Below are 21,962 nucleotides of genomic sequence, written 5' to 3'. Positions count from 1 at the left end.
GAAAAAAACCAGACAAAGCATTATTCACTCACGATATCTGTAAAGACACCAGGCCTCATGAGGTTGATCATTTTGGCGACCTGATAGACGCCGACGGCATTCTCGTTCTCCAGCTGCTGCGAGAGGGTGGTTAGGGCACACAGCATCCCCGCCGACACCGCGCCAAACCTGGCACAGACCACAGAAGGGTTACACCGGAAAACAAACATAAACACACACACACACACACACACACACACACACACACACACACACACACACACAAACACACAACCACACAACCCTACACCAAACACACATATACACACAAGGCCGACGCTTTGCTCAGCAAGGGGTGGTGTGGCTCAAAGATTTGGGCGACTGCCAGGACTTTGCTGTTGCTTTTTCACGGCGTGATCATTTGTGTGTATTTGTGTGTGTTTGTGTGTGTGTGTGTGTGTGTGTGTGTGCGCACACACTGATTTGCATACAAACTTTGACGAGTTCAAAAATGTTGAATGCTGTTCCTGACACCTACACAATAGAGAGACGGGGGCTGAATACATTCCGCTGAAATTTGTCTTGGCGTCGATACAAAGTTATTCTTCAAAATGGGAAAATAAAGGACAAAGAACATGGCTGACTACACAGTAACTGGAGCACAGGCTCACCCCCCCCCCCAAAAAAAAAAAACAGTCGTAGCCTACTGCAGTGGGCATTTTTAGTATTCAGACCAATCCATCCATCCTCTATGCCTTGTTACACCAGGCTGGCTATTGCTTGAATTGAATGTTCCTGGCCCATGCTTCTCTAGGGAAAACAGAGAAGACCTAACTCACAGTTTACTAAGTGAAAGGTCTCTTAACAGCTTCTGGAAAGTTGAATAACTGAGTAATTGAGCAACTGAATAGCTATGCCCTTCTCAACCATAAACTGAAAAACCAGACCAAGACATTTAAAACAGCCATTAATGCATGGCCACCACATAACGAGGTCATGGTAACACAAAAGACTGGGCAGACTGCTTTTTTTTTCTTTCAATAAGGCAAAGCAAGCAGTCTCAAATCACAGTCCTCAATCACTTAAAGTGTGAGATACTTTCAGTGCAGTCGTGTGCATTCCCAGACAGCCATTAAATCCGACTGCGTCAAAGTAATCTTACCTTCTGCCGCCAATAACTGTAGCCTATTCATTTAATACAAAGCAAAGGATAAGATAGCGCCAGAATTTCAGAGCCCATGTCTGACTTCCATTTCAATTTAATACTACTTGGGAATTTAATTCACGATCCAGGCATTGAGGAAAAAAAATGCTCCACCACACAGAAGCTCCAATAGGTTTATCCCTAATCTGGCACAAATCTAGCCCAAATCCCAGGCAAGATCGGTTGGCCAGAAAGCAGCGGTTTAGGATGCCTGACGGTGCCTGTGTGCCGATTGGGACATTCACACGTTTTTTTTTCCTGGTCAGAGAAGATGGTGCGTTACACCTACTCGTCATGGACTATGGTGGGTCCGTCCCTGGTCATGGCCTCCTCCTTGATGACGTTGATGAGCTCGAAGGTGCTGCTGATTGGGGCGTCCGGGTTGGGCCACTTGGGGCACTGAAAGTGACGCACTTCCAGAACATAGTCGTCCTGATTGGACAATCAAAACAACACACAAAAGTGAGTAAGGAGAACAAGTAAAAGAACAGAATATGGTAAAGTGACTCACGATGACTTCTGACTCTTCTCACACACACACACAAATAGTCACACACACACACACACACACACACAAATAGTCACACACACACACACAAATAGTCACACACACACACGTCCCCATAGCACACATACACACCTGTGTGGCTTCCAGGATGAAGTCGTGGATGATGATCTGCTCCTCGTTGGAAAGGCAAAGTCTGTCTTTGCTGATGAGTGTGACTGTGAAGGCCTCACAGTTCATGGCCTCCTCTCTGCTGGGCCAGTACACAAACTCATCCTCCGCCTGACACACACACACACACACACACACACACACAGAACACAGAACACAACACAGTCAGGAGAGTTGAGCAATGCAAATAATGTATAGTTGGTAGGAAAAAGTTTCAGAAAGGAGGTGTTAAAGTTGGCTCCAGGTAATATAACTATAAAGACAACTACTACACTGATGGTAGCATCATTATTGTTACAGTTTATACTGTACGTGATCGTGGTCATTCATATTAGCCAGAGCGATACTTTTTTCCCCCCATTATCATTATAGCAGTCACATATGTGTATAGACATATTTCAGTCGCAGTTGTTGTGATATGTAGATGGAAACAAGGATACAAAGCGAAAGGATCAGTGAATAGTTTCTGTTAATTGGATCCTGAGCACGCATTCCTCAGCTCAATGGGCGTAGTTGTACAGCAGCCCAACGTGAGTGGCTGGAAAGTGGTCCTCACCAGTCCTTGGTTGTCGGGCAGCATGACGATGATTTGTGCGTTGTGATCCCAGATCATCCTCCAGAAGTCTTTCGTTGTGTGAGGCAAGGGATGCTGCGTGATGATGAACTCGTTGCTCCTGTAGTATCCCTGTGTTACCAATGCAGGACACAAAGTGCAAAGTTCAATCGTTGGTAAAACATTCAACGAAAGAAAGTCACAGCGGTACACGGCATCCGTTTTGAACTAGTCACCGCTAGTTTGTTTTTTTGTTAGAATCGTGTAAACCAAGCTGAACATGCCATGAGGTCTGGTGGTACAAAAATGAACAAAGAACACATGTCGGCTGTCTATCATAGGCTATTTAATAAGCTGGATAATTTCTGTAGCTGTATAAGTCCTTCTCACTAGGACACTTTCAAGCTTTTCAGTTTCTCAGAGTATAGTGATGTCTTGGTGAGAAGTGCTTTTAGCTTCCACTGAGGCAGGTCCCAGATGGAGGTAAATGATAGGCCTGATCAGAGAGAAAGGGGGGGGTGGGGGGGGGGGGTGGCACTCACCATTATGTAAGAGGCGTTGATGTAATCGGTCCCTTTCATCCCAGGCAACGGAGCCAGGCCCACTCGCGCTCTCTCCGCTAGGGGGAGCAAGAGGAACGCGCACGAGCCGTCAACTCAGAGACACAGGCAATCATTGAATCTGACAAGCTAGCGCTGAGGATCTGGACTGCATGCATTTTTTTACCCACAGCAGAAAGAAGAGAAAAAAAAACAAAAAAAAACACACACAAACAAACAGAGCTCTTTTTGCTTGGTTTCGGCGATATTTCAGAGCGAAGTGAACTCTCAGTTCTGGTGTGTGCGTTGAGCAGAAGGGGAGGGGGGACGAGGCGATGGGGTGGTGGTGGTGTGTGTGTGTGTGTGTGGGGGGGGGGGGGGCGCGAAGGCTGGGAGCTCAGAGGGAGGTACTCACAGGGGACCACGGAGGAGTTGCGGTTCTTCTCCTTGTTGCACTCCTTCTGCGCGCTGAAGCATTCCACGAAGCGCGCGTTGCACTGGGTCACCAACTGCCGAGAGAGACATGGGGGCGAGTGCGAGGGGTTAAACATTAAACAGAATGGAGAAATGCCAGCAGACCTCATCAAAGACCCCCGGAATCACTTCATGTGTTTCAAAGATGCGCGGCGTGGCTTTTGATTTACGACTCTTGTGCGACGCGGCAAACAAACCTCAACCCACCCGACGCACAGCTGTTGTGCTGCAGCGGAATTATGCCAAAAACACATTCTGTTTTGTACACACAGACAGACTTTGGCCTAACCACACAATATCAAAGGCAGTAATTCTGTCAACTTGCATGATATAAAATCATCAAAAACTATAGAAACATAATCATACATCTGTCCAGGGCATACCACAAAGTTAATAATTCCCACTTGAAGATGTGTAATCAAAATGAAAAACAAAACAAAACAAAACATTAGAATTTAATTAAATGTCTCTATGAGACATTACAACGGCAAGGAAATATTCAGCGGGCACAATGATGAAGTTAGAACGCGAGGCGGCCATCTACATGAAATGCAATGCGTCTCGCTGTTTTAGTGCCGCAGACACCATCTGACACAAGCGGCGAGCCAAATGACACGGTCCTGGTGACGGAGGAGAAAAACACCATCATAAAAGCCAATTAGGACGGGAAAGCGTCGTCGGCCCTGCGCTGAGCGATGGACTCGGGGCCCCCGCGTCGAGCTGAAAGGGCAGGCCTGCCTAATGATGAGAGGCGTTCTCAAAGTGGAGTCCGGCCGCCGACTCCACCGACTGACCGATCCCCGCTCCGCTCCGCTCCGTCGCTGGCCTGCCCGCTCCTCGGCCCGCTTCTAACGACGCCCTCATTTGCATTCTCTTTTGAACCCCAAAAAGAGATGACTCAAGACTCGCCACGAGCCATCTGCGAGGGTCAGACGACACACTCCCAGAGGGGAAAGAACACCGGGAAGAAGTGCCGGTGTATATGTGAGTGTGTATGTGAGTCAAGCTTTTTGAGAGTGTGTGTGTGTGTGTGTGTGTGTGTGTGCATGTGTGTGTGAGTGAGTATGTGTGTATGTGTGTGTGTGTGTGTGTGTGTGTGTGTGTGTGTGTGAGTATGTGAGTATGTGTGTGTGTGTGTGTGTGTGTGTGTGTGTGTGTGTGTGTGTGTGTGTGTGTGTGAGTGAGTATGCGTGTATGCGTGTATGTGTGTGTGTGTGTGTGTGTGTGTGTGTGTGTGTGTGTGTGTGTGTGTGTGTGTGAGTATGTGAGTATGTGTGTGTGAGTATGTGAGTATGTGTGTGTGTGTGTGTGTTTGTGTGTGTGCGTGGTGCAGAGGCTGACCTTGAACTGCTTCTCCAGGCGCGTCTTGCCCCCTGGCCCGGGCGTCAGGATGCTGTTGACGTAGCTGTGGAGCTGTGTGCCCAGCACCTCCGTCTCCTTGCCCAGGATGGCCTCCCTCAAGGCATCGTGAATGAAAATGTACTGCTCCTGAACGCAGACAGGAGGAGTCAGACAGAGAGAGAGAGAGAGAAAGAGAGAAAGAGAGAGAGAGCGATGAGAGAGAAAGAGAGAGTGACAAGAGAGACAGAGAGAAGAGATATAAAGGGAACAACAGAGAAGAGAGAGAGAGACAGACAGACAGAAGAGAGAGAGAACCAGAGAGAAGAGAGAGAGAGAGAGAGAGACAGAGAGAAGAGAGAGAGAGGAAACAACAGAGAAGAGAGAGAGAGAGACAGACATAAGAGAGAGAGAGAACCAGAGAGAAAAGACACAGAGACAAGGAGACCGCAAGAAGAGAGAGAGAGATAAAGTCAGTGTGAGACTGACAATGCAAAATTAGGCATCGTCGGTCTGTCCCATTTAAAGGGAGGCCTGGGGAGGAGATCTTACCTCTGTCTGGACCAGATAGTTGCGCTGGGTGCGGATGTGTTTAAGAAAGCCCAGGACGTTGACCGTGCCTTTGTCCTTTATCTGCTGCAGCATGCTGTCGATGACGATGTACGTGCCTGTGCGGCCAACACCAGCACTGAAGGGCAGACAGGAGTCTCGGTCAGACAAGGGACACACTCCAGAATAAACACACGAGTTCAGCTCAACATCTGTCTATGTGGAACAATCTAGATAGTTTGCGCATAAAAGTCTTTTTTACGCTTTGGAAGCCACAGACACTGTAGCGTCACCAGGCATACTTTTCTAATCAAGCTTTTAGTGTCTCTCTCTCACACACACACACACACACGTACACGTACACACACACACACACACACACACACACACACACACGTACACACGTACACACGTACACACGTACACACACGTACACACACACACACACACGTACACACGTACACACGTACACACACGTACACACACTCCCAGCTCTGCCAAAATGTCTGTATTTAGCTCTGTGTTTCCAGGTTCCCTCCCTCGTGCATGCAGAAGAAGTTAACGAGCGCGGCGCGGCGCAGCAGCTTAATGATTAACAGTGGAGGTTCAGAGGGGCAGGTGGAGAGTTCAAGCTCCCGCTCCCGCTCTCTCTGCCGTCCCTACGGAGAAGGAGGCTGGTGGGGGCAGTAAGGGGTGGAGGTTTGGGGGTGGGGGGTGTTATGTGACGGTGGTGTGGGGCTGCTGTAGCAGTGCTGGGAGGTCACTCCAGGTCACGGGCGCGGTAATGAGGGAAGAGGCGCAGTCGGCTGGCCAGCGCGGCCTGTAATTGACTGCGTGGAAGCAGCCCCCCTTTGCTCGCTGTGAAGGGTCATTATCTAACAGTGCCGGACAGATGACATTAGGAGGCGGTGCTCTCATTACGGCCGGAGCCCGGCACGGACAATTACAGTCCATTTCCCCGGCCACACCGCGGCTCTGTCTCCCAGATTAGGGCCCTCGGAAAAAGCCATGGCCGCCCTAATCAGACCGCCGGCTACTGTCTAGCAGAGTAACCTTAAAAACGGGGACGCATCGGGGGGTGCTGCGTTTTAAACACGGCGCTGGATTTGCCACCACTTAGACCTCTAGGCACGCACGCACACACACACACACACACACACACACACACACATTGATGGGACACACAGACTGTAGCCATGGTAGGATCATGATTCATGACCCAGGAAGAGGAAAAACACAGCGCCCTCTAGCGGCCTGGCGGTCAGTTTCCCTACCTGCAGTGCACCAGCATGGGGCCCATGTCGGGCGTCTGGGCGGCCGAGGACTTGCGCACAAAGGTGAGGACGGGCAGCGTGTACTCGGGCACGCCCATGTCCGGCCACTGGGTGTAGTGGTACTGGATGATGGTCCGCTCGCTCTGCCGTCCCTTGGGGTTGCCTTTCTGACCCTGTGACGGGCGACAAAAGATCGTGGGGAAGAGATGAAGCCAGCAGACATCGTGGGGGAGGCAGCATGTGGCATTACATCCTGAACTTGTGTTTGAAGTGATTTGGGGGCATTATGTCGTCTCTTCAACAGGATCTGCTGACTTTCTGAATTGGTTTAAATCTACTTAGCTAACAGCTACACGAGGAAAAGGAGAGAGAATGAATACGGAAGAGAGAGAGAGACAGACAGAGAAAGAGAGCGAAAAGGGAGAGACCAACCTTTTTCACTTTCGTGTTTCGCACTGTGAACCGTCTCAGCGTATAGCAGGCATACACCTTAGTGCTCTTCAGAGTCACCACAATGTTTCCGTACTCTTCGCTGTTTTCCGTGGGCCAGTACTGGTCACATTTTCTCTGTGAGGACACAACAAAACCCCCACCGAGTTAAACCTCAGTCCTCTGATGATGACACATTTTGTGACAGCACAGATATCAGATCTCATACACATAGTCATTTCCTGTGTATTAGCCGCATTGTGTATAAGCCGCAGGACAGTGTTTTATGCAAGTTAAAAGAAACAAAGCCATATTAATAACATATTAACTGCCCCCGTGTATTAACCTAATAGCTGAAGACCTTTTGCAAAATCAGAGTATAAGCTGCAGCTACTAGTTGGGAAATTACGGCTACAGTGATGAGAAGTGAGGGACATTTATTTGACCAGAGCGAGAGTACATACTCGTCCTTTCTCCACCAGGTTGGTGATCATGACGATGATGCTGGTGTTCTGCTCCCACACCATCCTCCAGAAGTCCTCGAATGTCGACTTCAGCGGCCCCTGAGCCGCGATGTAGGCTTTGGGCTTGTTGTATCCCTGTAGGGTACAGAGAAGAGTCCTGGGAACTGCACCCATACAAAATGGCCACACAGGAACAGAGGAAATGTCCCATAGAAAGGGATATGGACACGATGTGCAGAATGTTTAATAAAAGGATTAAAACTAGATGTGCCACATAGCGGTACAAAATATGACAGCCGCATTCACTCCACAAAATGTAATCATGCTTGTCAATTTGTCTCCATTTCCTACTCCATCCTCTACTCTACTACTGTGTGTTCGTTGTGAGTGTGTGTGTGTGTGTGCGCGTGTATTCATATGTGTGTGTGTGTGTGTGTGTGTGTGTGTGTGTGTGTGTGTGTGTGTGTGCGTGAGTATTCATGTGTGTGTGTGTGTGTGCGTGTATTCATGTGTGTGCGTGTGTGTGTGAGAGAGAGAGTGTGTGAGTCTTTCATCATCATCATCCTGTACCGGCAACCCTTTGCTCAACCCCACCATATGTGCAAATCTTGGGTGCAATCTCTAGTTATTCAGTGAAATCTGCCGTTTTTAACTTTTTTGGACCACTCAATCCCTATACTTGCCAATCCCTCCACTACACTGTGATATAATTAACCGACTTGGCTATGGCTATGGGTTCCAAGCTCTCTTCTATCAAAAGTGATCTACCGGTACATAATAACATAATAATAAGACTAAACAATACATTCATTAGAACAATGATAGTAACACATTCCACACTTACGTCAACATAGTTGGCGTTGATGTAGTCGCTGTGTTTGGAGTCCTTCCCTGCCAAGGGCCGTAACTTGACCCGACTGTGGTCATCTGTGGATCAACAGGACAAGCCAGGTCAGGGAAAAAAAAAAACAAAGAGAGCCTGTCTAATTCTTATTGGCTGTATGACAGCATGGCAAGTCCAACTCACAGGCGACGATGTTGATGTATCTGTTCTTGTGCTTGTTGTCAGGGTGATTCGAGTGTTCCGACGTGATTTTCATGTCCGCCGTGCACCGCTGCACCTCCTGGAGAACAGAACAAGACAGGACATGGGAGTCAAGCACACTGCGGGGCACAGAGGGACGAGATGTACACCATATTGCCATGCGATATGCACCAAACAACAAACTCCATCACTGCTTGATGGATAACATGGGTGTGTGCAAGTTTGTGCACTGTATCCATCTGCATGTGTGTGCGTGTGTACATACGTGAGTGTGCGTGCATCTGTGTGTGTATGTTTGTATGTATGTGCTGTATCCATCTGCATGTGTGTGTGTGGGGTCCTGTGTGTGTCCATCTGTGTGTGTATGTTTGTACTGTATCCATCTGCATGTGTGCGCATGTACGTGAGTGTGTGTGTCCATCTGTGTGTGTGTGTGTGTGTGCTCTCCATAGACTTGTAATCATGTTAAAGTGCTCATGTCTGAGGGAGCTGAGACGGATGTCCTCTCCACGCCATCTGTCTCAGTCTCAGCCCACTGCCTCACTGACACTGCTCCACTGAGCACCTCCGACTGAGCCACTCAGCATGTGCGTGTGTGCATGTGTGTGTGTGTGTGTGTGTGTGTGTGTGTGTGTGTGTGTGTGTGGACCTTCTTGTGTATGATGTGCGCTGTGTGTGTGTGTGTGTGTGTGTGTGTGTGTGTGTGTGTGGATCTGTCATTTTCTGCGCGCGTCAGTGAAGCTGTACGGATGTATGAGCCTGTATTCCATTTTCTCGCCATCTTCTCCGTCTTGTCAACAGCCTACACCAATATTTTTTTTTCAGGGTTGGGTTCTTCAAACTCAACGCACGCCCCCAACCCCCCCCCCCCCCAACCCCCAATCCCCCATTCCCATGGTGGCACGGAAGTGTGAATGCCAGAGTTCTTTTCCCGCCTGAAACATCCATCAAAGCTGCTATCTGAGGCGGCGAGTGGGCATCTCTGCAGAGTTCCCCGTTTGGAAAGGCAGCGGAAGTTATTTACTGCATGGATTTACAGCTGTGGCAGCGGAGGGAGGGAGGGAGGGAGGGAGGGAGGGAGGGAGAGAGGGATAGAGATGGAGAGAGGGAGGAAGAGAAGGGAACGCGGGAGGGATAGAGAGAGGTGTCCTGGACGCCTGGTCACGAGGCACCCGAGAGAGGCGCTGGGGGTATTTTGAGAGCGGAGGGAGCGGCCGGATATGAATGACTGGTGTGAGAGAAGGTGAGATGAGAATGAATGGTGTTTGGGTTGTGTGTGTGTGTGTGTGTGTGTGTGTGTGTGTGTGTGTCTGTATGCACGCAGAAGGAGAGGGCTTGAGTTATGCTGTGTGGCAGCTAGTGAATGCATTCGCCAGATGGCCTCCCTTTCTCTGAATCCAGTTCAAACACATGCATGTATGTGCTCTCTCTCTCTCTCTCTCACACACACACACACTCACACACACACACACACAAACACACACACACACACACACACACACCTCACTGACTCCTATTACCTGTGCCACAGAGAGCATGTCCCGGGCAGAGCCACTGGAGAGCTGCCCAGTCCTTGTGCAGAGGATCAATCACACACAGACACAGCTGGCCCTGTGTATGCCCACACACGAGCACAGTCATGCATGGCCACTGGAGCCAGCAGAAACATGTGTGCTAGTGTAAAACACGTGACATGGGAACAGGGTCCAGATGAGCCCGACTAGGGGAAAACAACCATGGGAATGGGTCAAGGGAGCTCATAAGGGGTGTGTGTGTTTGTGTGTGTGTGTGTGTGTGTGCAGCATTCAAGCAGATGACTAAATCTATCCACTGCCCTCTGCTCTTCCCAGAGGCTCCATGAGATGTGTCCATTGCCACACCTGAATGTGTGTGTGTGTGTGTGTGTGTGCAGCCTTCTGTAGCCACTATCACACTGCAGCCAGAACAGCTGTGTGTGTTATTTCAAGCCACTTCAAACTTCACATGGGATGTTTTGGTCACCTCACTCACTGCTGATGCTGATGATGACTCTCTGGTCTGTGAATGCAATAGAATACCCTCTCCATTCACCTCCAAAACCTCCACTTCCATTCACCTTAATGTTCCGACCCCAGCCACCTACACCTACCCCCCCCCCCCCGCCTTTTCCATCCCCACCCCACCCTCAGTTCTGCCTCTGTGTGCCTCTCCTCTCCTCTCCTCTCCTCTCCTCTCCTCTGCTCTCCTCCTTTCCGCTCCCATCGCAGGTTTTTACATGCCCTCCACGTCCTCCTCCCTCCCTGGCCCTGCGCGCACAAAGCCACTTGTCAGGAGGAGCTACGAGGAGCCCCCGGTGCAGAAACACAGTGTGGCTGGGTATGGGGTGGAGGTTCTGCAACAGTCCTCTTAGCAACCCACCCCCCCCCCACACACACACACACACCTCCTTTCTCCTGCCTGGATTTTGCAGGCTGAATCCCGGGCCAGACGACTATAGAGCTCCCCATTGAGGCCTGGAGCAGCTCCCTGAGTCCCACTTCCCCGTGTCCATCAAGCAGCCTGAGGGACAAAGCAGGGGGCCCTGGTGCTCCCCCTGTGCTACCCACAGGGACCCTCATTATCCCTGGATACCCTCAAACCACCCACCCACACATACACCCACCCCTGCTGCACACTATCCCCCTCTCCTCCAAATGCTCTCTCTCTCTCTCTCTCTCTCTCTCTCTCTCTCTCTCTCTCTGTCTGTCCGGTGTCTTACACTTGAGAGCTGGCAGACGGTGATAGAGAGAGAGAGAGGACTCTGAGGAACATGCAAGAGAAAGAAGAGAAAGCGTGTGAGTGGGAAAAAGACAGAGGGGGAGGAACAAGGGAGTGTAAAAAGGGGGGCAGTAAGAAAGAGAGAGAGAGAGAGAGAGAGAGAAAATGAGAGAGAGGGGAAAGGAAAGGGGGCATGAAGCTCCTCAGTATATTTTGGAATTACATTCCACTATGATACCTGCTAAAGCACTATCTTACACACACACACACACACAGACTTTAACCATGGTCCAAAAACATCTTTTTTGAGAGCTGGAGGCTTTCCACTAGTGAGCCACTTTAGTGTGTGTGTGTGTGTGTGTGTGTGTGTGTGTGTGTGTGTGTGTGTGTGTGTGTGTGTGTGTACGCCTGTGACCTGGGGCAGCCCCCCCCCCCCCCCCCTCCCCGCTACACCCCTCGCTCATCATAACCCCTCATATCCAACATGGATCAAAACAAGGCACAGGGATTACTGTCCATCAAACCCATCCTGCAGGGATAGAGAGAGAGAGAAGCCGCGCGTCCACTGCACTGGATGAAAAGCCTCTTACTGGAAACACAGAGAGATCACCTCCAGCACAGGCCTGAAAAGAGAGCCGCTGGAGGGGCCTGGATGGAGGAGACCATCAAAGGCTTTGGTGAGGAACCACAGGCCCATTTCCAGAGCACCATTAGAGTCCATGGACCTGTGCGAGATGAGCCCAGGCTTTTTGGTAATAAATGAGGCCCGCTTGGCTCAACGTAGCCGATGAATAATTGAGCCTCTTTGGCTCTTGGCAGGTGCCTCTCCGTTAACAGGTGAATGTTTATTTCATCTGACGGGAGCTCGGAGGGGCCACTGGGGTTCACCCCTCTGGATGTCCTCTGCGTGACTGTTCCCCGTGCGAATGCAAAACACACACACCGAACACAAGAGAGAGAGTTTCTTTGCAGGACAGCGGCGCGTGTTTGGGACGCTCCCCTCTGGCTCCGCTCTCACGCTTCGCTCTCACATCAACTTCCTGCTCAGATAGTCGGCTTAGGGTGAACAGCTAGAGAGAGAAATCTCCCTAAAAGCACAGCAGCTAGTCGAGAGAGAGGGAGAGAGAGAGAGTGAAAGAGAGAGAGAGAAATTGAGAGAAAGAGAGAGAGAGAGAGACACCATGAGACTATGAGAGAGAAGTGCAGACTGCTCACCTCAAAGTCCTCGGAGAAGCCATGCTGGTTGTTGGCGTACAGCTCAGAGATGTGCTTGAGGAACAGCTTGACGGAAATGGCCTCCATGTCATCTGAGCGGAGCAGAAAGGAAAAACAAATTACACACACAGAACGGCGAGGGTCAGAGGTCGCATTCCAGTACAGGCTGGGAGGAGTGTAAGATGGGAAACAGGGTTTAAGCGTTTGAAACTTGGGGAGTGAGATTCTGAGTGAGCAGATGGGAGCACTGGGGTAAAACCCCACAAGATTCTGGGGAAGTGTGTGTGTGTGTGTGTGTGTGTGTGTGGAGAGGATGTCTAGTTTTGGGGTGAGTGGTGATGGGGGGGGGGGGTACCCCATTCACCCCCCAGAGAGCCATCTTAAATATTTCAATGAGACAAATGAAAAAGCATGGATTATTCATGTTCCGCCAGCTTGTGTTTCTCGTAGGTGAGAGAAGTTCAGCGCTTTCATCTCGTCGACAGGGCCATAAATGATTCACGTCTAGTCTGTCTGTGGTTATCCACTTTGCTGGAGATGTGAGCTAAAAAGGAGAGAGAGGGACACCAGCTCCGATCCCACCACCCATCTCTCTCGGGCTGCTGGTGCGTGTGATCTATGATCTTGATGTGGAGACCCCCTCCCAACACACACACACACACACACACCCACACACACTCTTTTGGTCATGTCCACCCCCCATGTCGTGATGTGCTTGGCGGTACTCCCCTATGCCTGCGAGCGGTTTGTTCAGCAGAACTTCCAAGCGCTAACCGCGGCACGGGCGCCACATCTAGATCCCGTTAAAGGGAAAGTGACGCGCTTGGCAGCGCCGGCTGAATATGACTCCTGACAGCGCCGGCTGCAAAAACCAGGCGCGTTTACAAACACCCTCTGATCTCGCTCTTTTACCCCCCTCCACTCCTCTCATTAAACATCCGCCGTGTAGCGGCAGACCCGCCTCGGAAAAAAAAAAAAGAAAGAAATAAACAAACAGAATAGCACTTGCTCTAAACTGCAATTACGGATGCTAATGCAAGCTAAATAACATGTTTATACTTGTTGATCTGTCTCCTTGATCCGCTGCTTATTAGGCACTTGATCTCTGCGTGCAACACCATTTGCTGCTACTGTACAGTAGCTGCTACCACAAAGCTCTGCAGGCAACCGCATGTTCCAAAAGTGATTTCAATGAAGATGTTTAATAAGAACAAGCAGCACACTAAGAGTAGCCTAATGAAGGACTCAGAAAGACTTTGGGACGATTGGAGTGGAGACACTGAATTCGAGTGTGTGTGTGTGTGTGGGGGGCAGCCTCGTTAGTGGGGCCTGTGGTCCGCAGCACACGGTCCTACAAAGCTCTCTGCACTACCCCCAAACACCTCCCCTCCCCAAAAGAGAATCCCGTCTGGTTCAGTCGATGTGTCTTACAAGCATTGTTCCCACTCATCCCTCTAAATCTGTGGGCCCAGGCACTGCTTAGAAAACAGTGGGGGGCTGTCAGTCTTCCAGAGTGAAGGAGAACTGCATAGCGCAGTCACCCAGGAACTGACATCCTCTCCTCCTCTATTGTCTTTTTTCCTCCTCCTCAGAGATAGACAGAGAGCGAGGGAGGGAAGGAGGGGGAGAGGGAGAAGGAGAGAGGAAGAGGAGGGGTGGAGGGGTGTAAACATTCAAGGTTGAATATCAGGATCTATGAAGTGTGGATGCCTGGGTGAGTGCTCATGTCCTGGTCTGAGAGTGGGAAGGTGGTGGACTGTGTGTGTGTGTGGGGGGGGGGGGAGGGGGGGAGTAATCTGAGCCTTCGATTTGTCACTCATCACTCAGACCCACAGCACATCAATACACAGGCAAAGGAATACACAAAAAAATCCAAGTACCCCCCTCAGCAAAAACTAACAAACAAAAAACATGAAAATGCATACATACACACCCAGACTCACACACACAACCCTCTAATTCAACCATCATCAGTTCACATACTCAAAACTTTTCATTCTGCCTGGAGAAGAAAACTTCAACCATCACTGAACAAATTACCTGTCAAGTTCCTAACACAGCATGAACTCAACACAGCATGAACCGCGGGTGAAACCGTTGACCTACGAGAAAATAATACCCAAACAAGCCAAATGGCAGTAAAGTCTTCAGCCTCTTTCTCCCTCTCTCACTCTTTCTCTCTTTCTTGCTTTCTCTCTCTCTCTCTCTCTTTCTTGCTTTCTCTCTCTCTCTCTCTCTTTCTTGCTCTCTCTCTCTCTCTCTCTCGTTGAGGGCCCATTGTGGATCCATTATTCTGGATAAGTCAGGGCCCATAAATTGGATTCAGTTCACAGCGTTTGCGGCTTTGTCTGGGGGCTAATAGAATCAACCTGTAATCACTTCCATTACTCCATACGAGCCAGCGGGGCCAGATGGATGTAAACCACATTACCCAGAACGCCTCAGTTAGGCCATAATCTAAACTCATTGATCTCCTAAGCCTTATACTTTTGTAAATCAGCGAGTGCATCTCATGCAGTCGAGACCATCCAGCCACAGCAAGCTAATACCATCATTTTTTTTTTTTTGGTGAAGGGTATCCACAACTAAAACACCCCTTGCATATCCCATGAAGGTTTTTTCCAAAAGGGACTCAATTTAGAGGTCTTATTATAAGGCATAATGGCATAGTGGCAATTCATCTATATACAGGGTGCTTATGGGCTATTAGAAGTGGAGGAGACAGACTTCATTATGAGGCAAAGGAGGGTGGCAGTGAGGTGCCCACCATTAGACATGTCCCTCTGAATACCAACACTGTCTGGTGCCAAGCTGGCACAAAGGCAGCAAGGCCAACAGCACTCACACAAACTCTCTCTCTCACACACGCACACACAAAGACACAGACACACTCACACACACACACACACACACACAAAGACACAGACGCACACACACACACAGACGTACAAACAGGCACACAATTAGACCCAGGCCCTGTGCCATGGCTATTGTTAGAGCATCAATAAAGCTCAAAATTTGGGTTTGTTTTGAGGGCCTGTGTGAAATGCCCTGGCGAATGTGTCAGAGGGTGGAGTGAGAGCTAGCACCCCCCCCCCCAACACCAACAGAACAAATTCCTCTTTTCTCACCACACTCAGGCCTGAGAAAGCAACACCGCATTCAAATCCAACACACAAGACAGGGAGAAGCCGTCGGACAGATGGACGCCTGAAACGACCAGCCGAGGTTCTCCCGCAAGACTCAAAAGGCCTGAGAAAGCCTGGTGCCTTGACCTCGCGCTCGCACTCTGCCAAGTGAAGTAATCCCACCGCCGTGAAACGAGAGCGAACACTCACTGGAACGTGCGCCAACACTCGCCGAGAGACATCAAGTGCGCGGCATGGCAGACTGACAGGCTACTGATAACAGAAATAAACATCTCGCCGCCTCCTAGCGCTCGGAGCTCATTTTCACTTCCCCCTTGGCTTGAGAACTTCACTTGATCCAGGTCACGGGGAGATCAATGTGAAAAAGGGAATATCCTACCACTTTACACCTGCTGTCCCTGATTATTTCTTTTCTTGCGCGCACGCGCACACGCACACGCACACGCACACGCACACGCACACGCACACGCACACGCACACGCACACGCACACGCACACACACACACACACACTTTCCCAAACACCTTGAGGCAGATAAGCCACCCTGACAATATTCCAAGACTGAAAGTGTTTAACATGGGAGTATCCCTTGGAGGAATACTCCAGCGGGGAGCTAAAGGTAAATGCTAGCCTGGGGCTAGTCTGAGGATTAGGTTGCCTCACAGTTCCCAGGCCAGTTTGGAATAACAGTGGAAATGTGAGCAGGTGGATCTGTCCTGTGTGAGTCGAATGACAGCCTATTACTTTACTATTCACACAGGGTCTACGAGTGGGAACCAGAGAGGTCCAAGCACCAAGCCATTACTGGAATGCTTTTGCCCTTAAAATGTAAACTAACACATACAGTATATCAAATATTTAAATCTTAAGTATATGTACACTTAAATAAGTGTATGTACACACACACACACACACACACACAAGATACAGACACAGTATGTATGACATGCCCTTAAGAAACTACTCAATACATCCATCAACAACAGGTGAGCGTAATGTACTTCACATCTCATTTCATTTATAACACCCTCCGTTTAAAGCTAGCGTTCATTTCTCTTCTCTTCTCTTCTCCGTGTCCTTTTGTCTGGACTTAACAGAGGAGTGACCCCGGCCCACCCAAGGCACGGCTCTGGGCGCAGGAGTCACCACGGAGTGTCCTTACCTGGGATGGGGATGACAGGAATGCTCTCATTGGGAACCACCCGTGGGGAATTGCTGTCCTCCACATAGAAATGAGCCGTCTGGAAACACCTCCTGAGATACAGAGAGAGAGAGAGAGAGAGAGAGAGAGAGAGTAATAGAGAGAGAGAGAGACAGAGAGAGACAGAGAGAGAGAGAGAGAGAGAGCAGAAGGACCATGTGAATAATGCATCAGCTTCTGTCATGACAAACACCATAGGTGACAATCCCCACTAAAGTAAACACAGATGGCGCTGCGAGACATGGGACAGGATCAAGGTGTACTTTGAACTCCTGATGGAAAGAAACCGGCCTAATGCAAACACACTGGATCTGTTAGCACACAATCACTCCCAATGAATGTGTACCGATTAGAAAAGAGAGAAAAAAAAGACCACAGCTCTTAAACACACACACACTCACAGAGACACACACACACACACACACACAATTCAACGGCATAGCCAAGTCCAGAAGTCCGAAACATTGATATTAGTCTTTGACCTTACCCAAACTTGCACGACGGCGTACAAAAACAACTTGAACCTGCGCTCGCACTCATCCTTCTCCAAGTGCTGGAGAGGGCTGTCGTTCCTTCAACTATCACGAGACGGTGAGGTGACTACATGAAGGCAAACTCTGCTGTGTTTCGCAAGACAAACACGAACAAGGGGAGCATTTCCGCTAGGCGGACCGCTGTGGAAAACCACCACGCACACACACACACACACACACACACACCAGCACGCTCAGCAGGTGAATGAGAGGTCGTTCAAAAACACCAACAAGAACTTAAAAACAAAAACAGGTTTGGCTCCTTTCCTTGAGAGACTGAAACCAGCACAGCAGATACAATCACCAGCTTTAGGGTCTAAATGCTGCAGGGTGTTAACAAGGGGACAAGGAAAGCAGGAAAAATCTGTTGTGTGTGAAGGTATGTGTGTGCGTGCGTGTGTGTGTGTGTTTGTGTGCGCGTGTGTGTGTTTGCACTGGAGGGTGCATGGGTTAAGAAAGACTATACTACTAAGTGCAGAATCAGAAAGAGGTTCTAAGCAGCTTAACCTATAGAGCAATACTAAAGGTGTAACCTACAGAGCTACAGGTACACACTTTGACACACAAGCCTACTTGAAGAAAAGTTGCCATTAAAGAGCACACATTCTTCAAGTCGTTTGCGTTCAACCTCTTGTTCTTTCTCTCCCCCTGCCTCTCTCTCTCTCTCTCTCTCACACACACACACACACACACACAAGCACATGGCTCCAGCTCTGCGAGTGGAGGGAGTGTGGAGTAAGCTGGAGGGGCAGTAGAGTAGAGGAAGGGGGCGGCTGGTCAGCAGCCATGCGTCCATGGCTCCGAGTCCTACCTGTACTTGATGCAGAGCAGTGAGCACAGGCTGGTCATCCTACAGGACACGGAGGGAGTAGAGGACCGCGCAGGACGACAGCAGCGCGCACATGCTGCTGCCAAACCAAAGACTGGACAGACAGGCAGCGGGAGAGAGGGAGAGAGGGAGGGAGGGAGGGAGGGAGAGAGGGAGGTGGGGAACGAGAGAAGGGGCGGAGAGGGGGCCTGTCTGGATTACGTCACAACTGGCCACTTTTCTTTCATGCTGAGCCTCGAGGCGGAATGGGCACAACAACCCTCCACCCCCCCTCCCATCGGGGGAATACAGAATGCACTGCTGCCAATGCCAAAACTCAGGGTCTCTCCTGCAAACTGTTGCTCAAGGACAGTTTGCCTGCATGCGTGCATGTGTGCGAGTGTGTGCACGTGTAAGTGTGTGTGTGTTCGTGTGTACATGAATGTGTGTGTGTGTGTATGTGAGTGTGTGCGTGTGTACATGAATGTGTGTGTGTGTGTGTGTGTGTGTGTGTCAGTGTGTGCGTGCATGAGTGTGTGTGTGTACTGGGTGCGGAGTTAGTTGGGCTAAAGGTCGATCTGCCTGCTCTGGGATCAGTGATTACTCGCGGCCAATGGGCTGTCGGTAGGGCCTGGCTCCTCAATAGGATTAGGATTGCTCAACATTCCCCTCTCTCACAGGCCACTCCCCACCACCACCTCCTCCTCCTCCTCAGCCCTGCGCACCTGCTGTGACTCCTGCTACCTCCTCCAAGCCTGTCAGCTCCTTTGTTCTCGCCCGTGCAAAGCAGACACACACACACACACACACACACACACACACACACACACACACACACACACTCTAACAAGCACGCACACACACACAAGTACATGCACACAAAAGACCAATGTCACTGAAAAGGCCAGTGCATTGCGTTTCAGCAGCCATTCATTTGATGTAGCACTTATGATCTGCCATTTACACTTGCACTAGTCACTCAGCGCTGGCTAAGGCATAAGCTAGCAGCATACTTGATTACTGTAGAGTTAGGACTGCGTCTAAGAGCTTGATAATGTACTCTTACAATGAACGGCAGAATAAAGACAGAAATCAAAGTAAAAGCAAATCCCATTTTAAAACATTTGTCTGAAAACGACCAAGGCTTTCGATTGGACTTTTTGAAAGTCAATAGGCTGAGAAGAATAAAGTCAGACTCTCTCAAGATTTTTTTTTCTGCACTGACGTTGCCATTTACTTTGACGGCCTGAGGAGGAATGCAGTCGAGGAGAATCACAAGGGTGAGATGCTATCAGCTGAACGCGGGCCTTCTCACGGCTTCCACAACGTGTTCTCTTCTCACCACACAACAACGTCTACACAACTCACAGGCTGTGGGGGGGGCGCCCCCTTCTTTTTTGGTGGTCAAGACTTTTCGAACACTGTTCAGCACTTTAGTTCAACTTCAACTCACTTTAACTTTAACTTCGCACACTACTCCTTCTGCCATGTGGATGGACTGTTTGTGCTTACATTGCTCTGTGCTGATGTGTTCTCCTCGGGGGCCAGAGCCCAAGGCACCACCAAAGCCCTCAAAAGCCTCTTCTCACATTTGCAACTCATTTGCAACTTGCTGCATCATTCCACTTGTCTGCCTTATTTCCTGAGATGTACTGCATTTAAGCAAGGGAGCCATCTGTTGGCTCTTTGTGATAACCCCCACCAGGGTCTGTTGATCCTACTCATTCATCATCCATGTATGCAATCTGATCTCTGTGCATGTGTGAAGCTACTGTATATAAATATACTGTATGGGATGTATGTCATGCATGTATGTACATGTGCATGCGATTATGTTTGTATGCATGTTTATGTGCACGTAAGTGTAAGTAGGTAGAGATGGCATCTCAGCTTTTAAAAAGTTTTGAAGCTTTTCAACTAGTTTTGTATACATTTCAGCCCCTGACTGCAGTCTCTACTTTCTATCATGTTTCTATTTATATGCATGCATCATGTATGTACAGTATAGTCCTGTATGTGTGTATGAACATATGTAAGCACAGTCCCAGAGACACCTGCACTATCTTGCTTTCTTCAGTTTTCATCAGCTCCACTCCCCCCCCCCCCCATCAAATCACTGGAAGGTGGAAAGCGGCAATATGTCAACATCGTGCGTCTCAGCGGTGCTGGGTGTGTGCGCAACTCTGTGTGTGTGAGTGTGAGTGTGTGTGTGTGTGTGTGTGTGTGTGTGTGTGTGCACGAGTGTGCTTATGCATGTGTGTGTGTGTGCGTATGTATGTGTGTGTGTGTGTGTGTGTGTGTGTTCGCTTGTGCTTATGCATGTGTGTGTGTACAGTATGTGTGCGTGTGCTTATGCATGTGTGTGTGAGTGTGTGTGTGTGTGTGTGCGTGCGCTTATGTATGTGTGTGAGTGTGTGTGTCTGTGTGTGAGTGCTGAGGAGCGGAGATGAGCGAGAGAAACGAGGGAAGCGGGGCGGCGGGCAGGGCAGCCTGTCATCCACCTCTCCAGAGCCGCGTCACGGCCCGCGACACACACGACAGCACCCTGACACACACCACTGACACGCTCTGACCTCAGTGAAGTGTGTGTGTGTGTGTGTGTGTGTGTGTGTGTGCTTGAGTGAGTGAGTGAGTGAGTGAGAGAGAGAAACGGGTGGGAGGTTGAACTACCTCCCAAATACTGTCCTTCATGCAGGAGGCAGGGAAGAGTGTCTCTCTTCTCCTGCGTCGCTTACCCACATGAGTGACAGTGGAACAAGCAAAAGATGTGGGTGGGGGGAGAGGGAGTGTTGACTGCTACTTCCCTTGGGCTGCTGGGGAAGTGTAAGCATGAGAGACTGTGTGTGTGTGTGTGTGTGTGTGTGTGTGTGTACTGTATGCATGTGTGTGTGTCTTTTTGCAGTGCAGTCATCCTGTCACTGCATTGCCTTCTAACAGGCAGGGAAGACAACAGCCAGCCAGATTTTTCAAGCTATTAAGCTACTGAAGCTTAGTCACTGACGTATAGTCATTGTGACATGACGACAGGGCCCTGAATCTCTTTGTGATGTCCAAACAGCCACCCATCCACACTCATACACACTCACACCCACCACACACACACACACACAAGCTCCAAAAAAGCCCAAACTAGCCATTCAGCACCACGCAGCCTCCTAAATGCAGCTAATGAGATTGCTAACAGGCTCTGCAGCTCAGCAGGGCTGCCCTATCTGATTTGCGGCGCGGACTGGAGGTCGGCTCAGCGCCCTGTGAACATATGCGCCCGACTTAAGCTCAAACACTGCTCTTACTGTATGGAGAGGCTAATCTGCTCCAGTCTGCTACTAGCATTAGCGTCCTGTTGCCACCCCACCACCACCCCACCCACCCAACCTCTCTTCGCTTACAGTAGAGTCCCCCTCTCCAGAACTCTGCTTCACTGGCGCCCCTGGTGGTCACCGGCGGGACTGCAGCGTGGTGGTGTGGAGGTTGGGGCCCCAGCTGAGGTGAGAAGAGGCTAATTGGCATGCCACGGCACTGACCTTTCAGAGAGCCAGAGGGGCCGTGGGGGGGGGGAGGTGCTGATCTTGGCTGGGGAGGACAGAAGCTCTTTTGAACTGCCGTTGACATTTAAGAGAAAAAGGAGGGAAATGTGTTTGAAGTACTCCACAGTGAGCACGCTTTGATTGGCCACACAGAAGTGTAATCCAAACTGTAAGCACACATAAGCTAATTAAAGAGCAAGGCACGTATCTACTGTTTTTTTTTTTCATTTAAGTATCTGGGAGTATGCATGGAGATAGAGATTGTGCAT

At 49.8% G+C, this 21,962-nt stretch overlaps 1 protein-coding gene across 1 annotated transcript in view; it reads right to left on the bottom strand.

Moving 5' to 3' along the window:
* The window catches only part of ptprga (protein tyrosine phosphatase receptor type Ga), a 182,130-nt gene that overhangs the window by 3,109 nt on the left and 157,059 nt on the right, over positions 1 to 21,962 (bottom strand). The window contains exons 14-28 of the mRNA XM_062545872.1: positions 16,787 to 16,878; positions 12,476 to 12,567; positions 8,507 to 8,603; positions 8,324 to 8,406; positions 7,480 to 7,614; positions 7,019 to 7,153; positions 6,587 to 6,759; positions 5,316 to 5,451; positions 4,767 to 4,913; positions 3,367 to 3,460; positions 2,955 to 3,031; positions 2,416 to 2,544; positions 1,824 to 1,970; positions 1,473 to 1,615; positions 33 to 168 (exon numbers count right to left, since the gene is read on the bottom strand). Of these exons, the coding sequence (XP_062401856.1) occupies positions 33 to 168; positions 1,473 to 1,615; positions 1,824 to 1,970; positions 2,416 to 2,544; positions 2,955 to 3,031; positions 3,367 to 3,460; positions 4,767 to 4,913; positions 5,316 to 5,451; positions 6,587 to 6,759; positions 7,019 to 7,153; positions 7,480 to 7,614; positions 8,324 to 8,406; positions 8,507 to 8,603; positions 12,476 to 12,567; positions 16,787 to 16,878 (1,816 nt within the window). The remainder of the gene's footprint in view (positions 1 to 32; positions 169 to 1,472; positions 1,616 to 1,823; positions 1,971 to 2,415; positions 2,545 to 2,954; positions 3,032 to 3,366; positions 3,461 to 4,766; positions 4,914 to 5,315; positions 5,452 to 6,586; positions 6,760 to 7,018; positions 7,154 to 7,479; positions 7,615 to 8,323; positions 8,407 to 8,506; positions 8,604 to 12,475; positions 12,568 to 16,786; positions 16,879 to 21,962) is intronic.

The sequence above is a fragment of the Sardina pilchardus genome, chromosome 9 (assembly GCF_963854185.1).
Source record: "Sardina pilchardus chromosome 9, fSarPil1.1, whole genome shotgun sequence".
Lineage (NCBI taxonomy): Eukaryota > Metazoa > Chordata > Actinopteri > Clupeiformes > Clupeidae > Sardina > Sardina pilchardus.
This window is presented reverse-complemented; position numbering and strand designations above follow the sequence as displayed.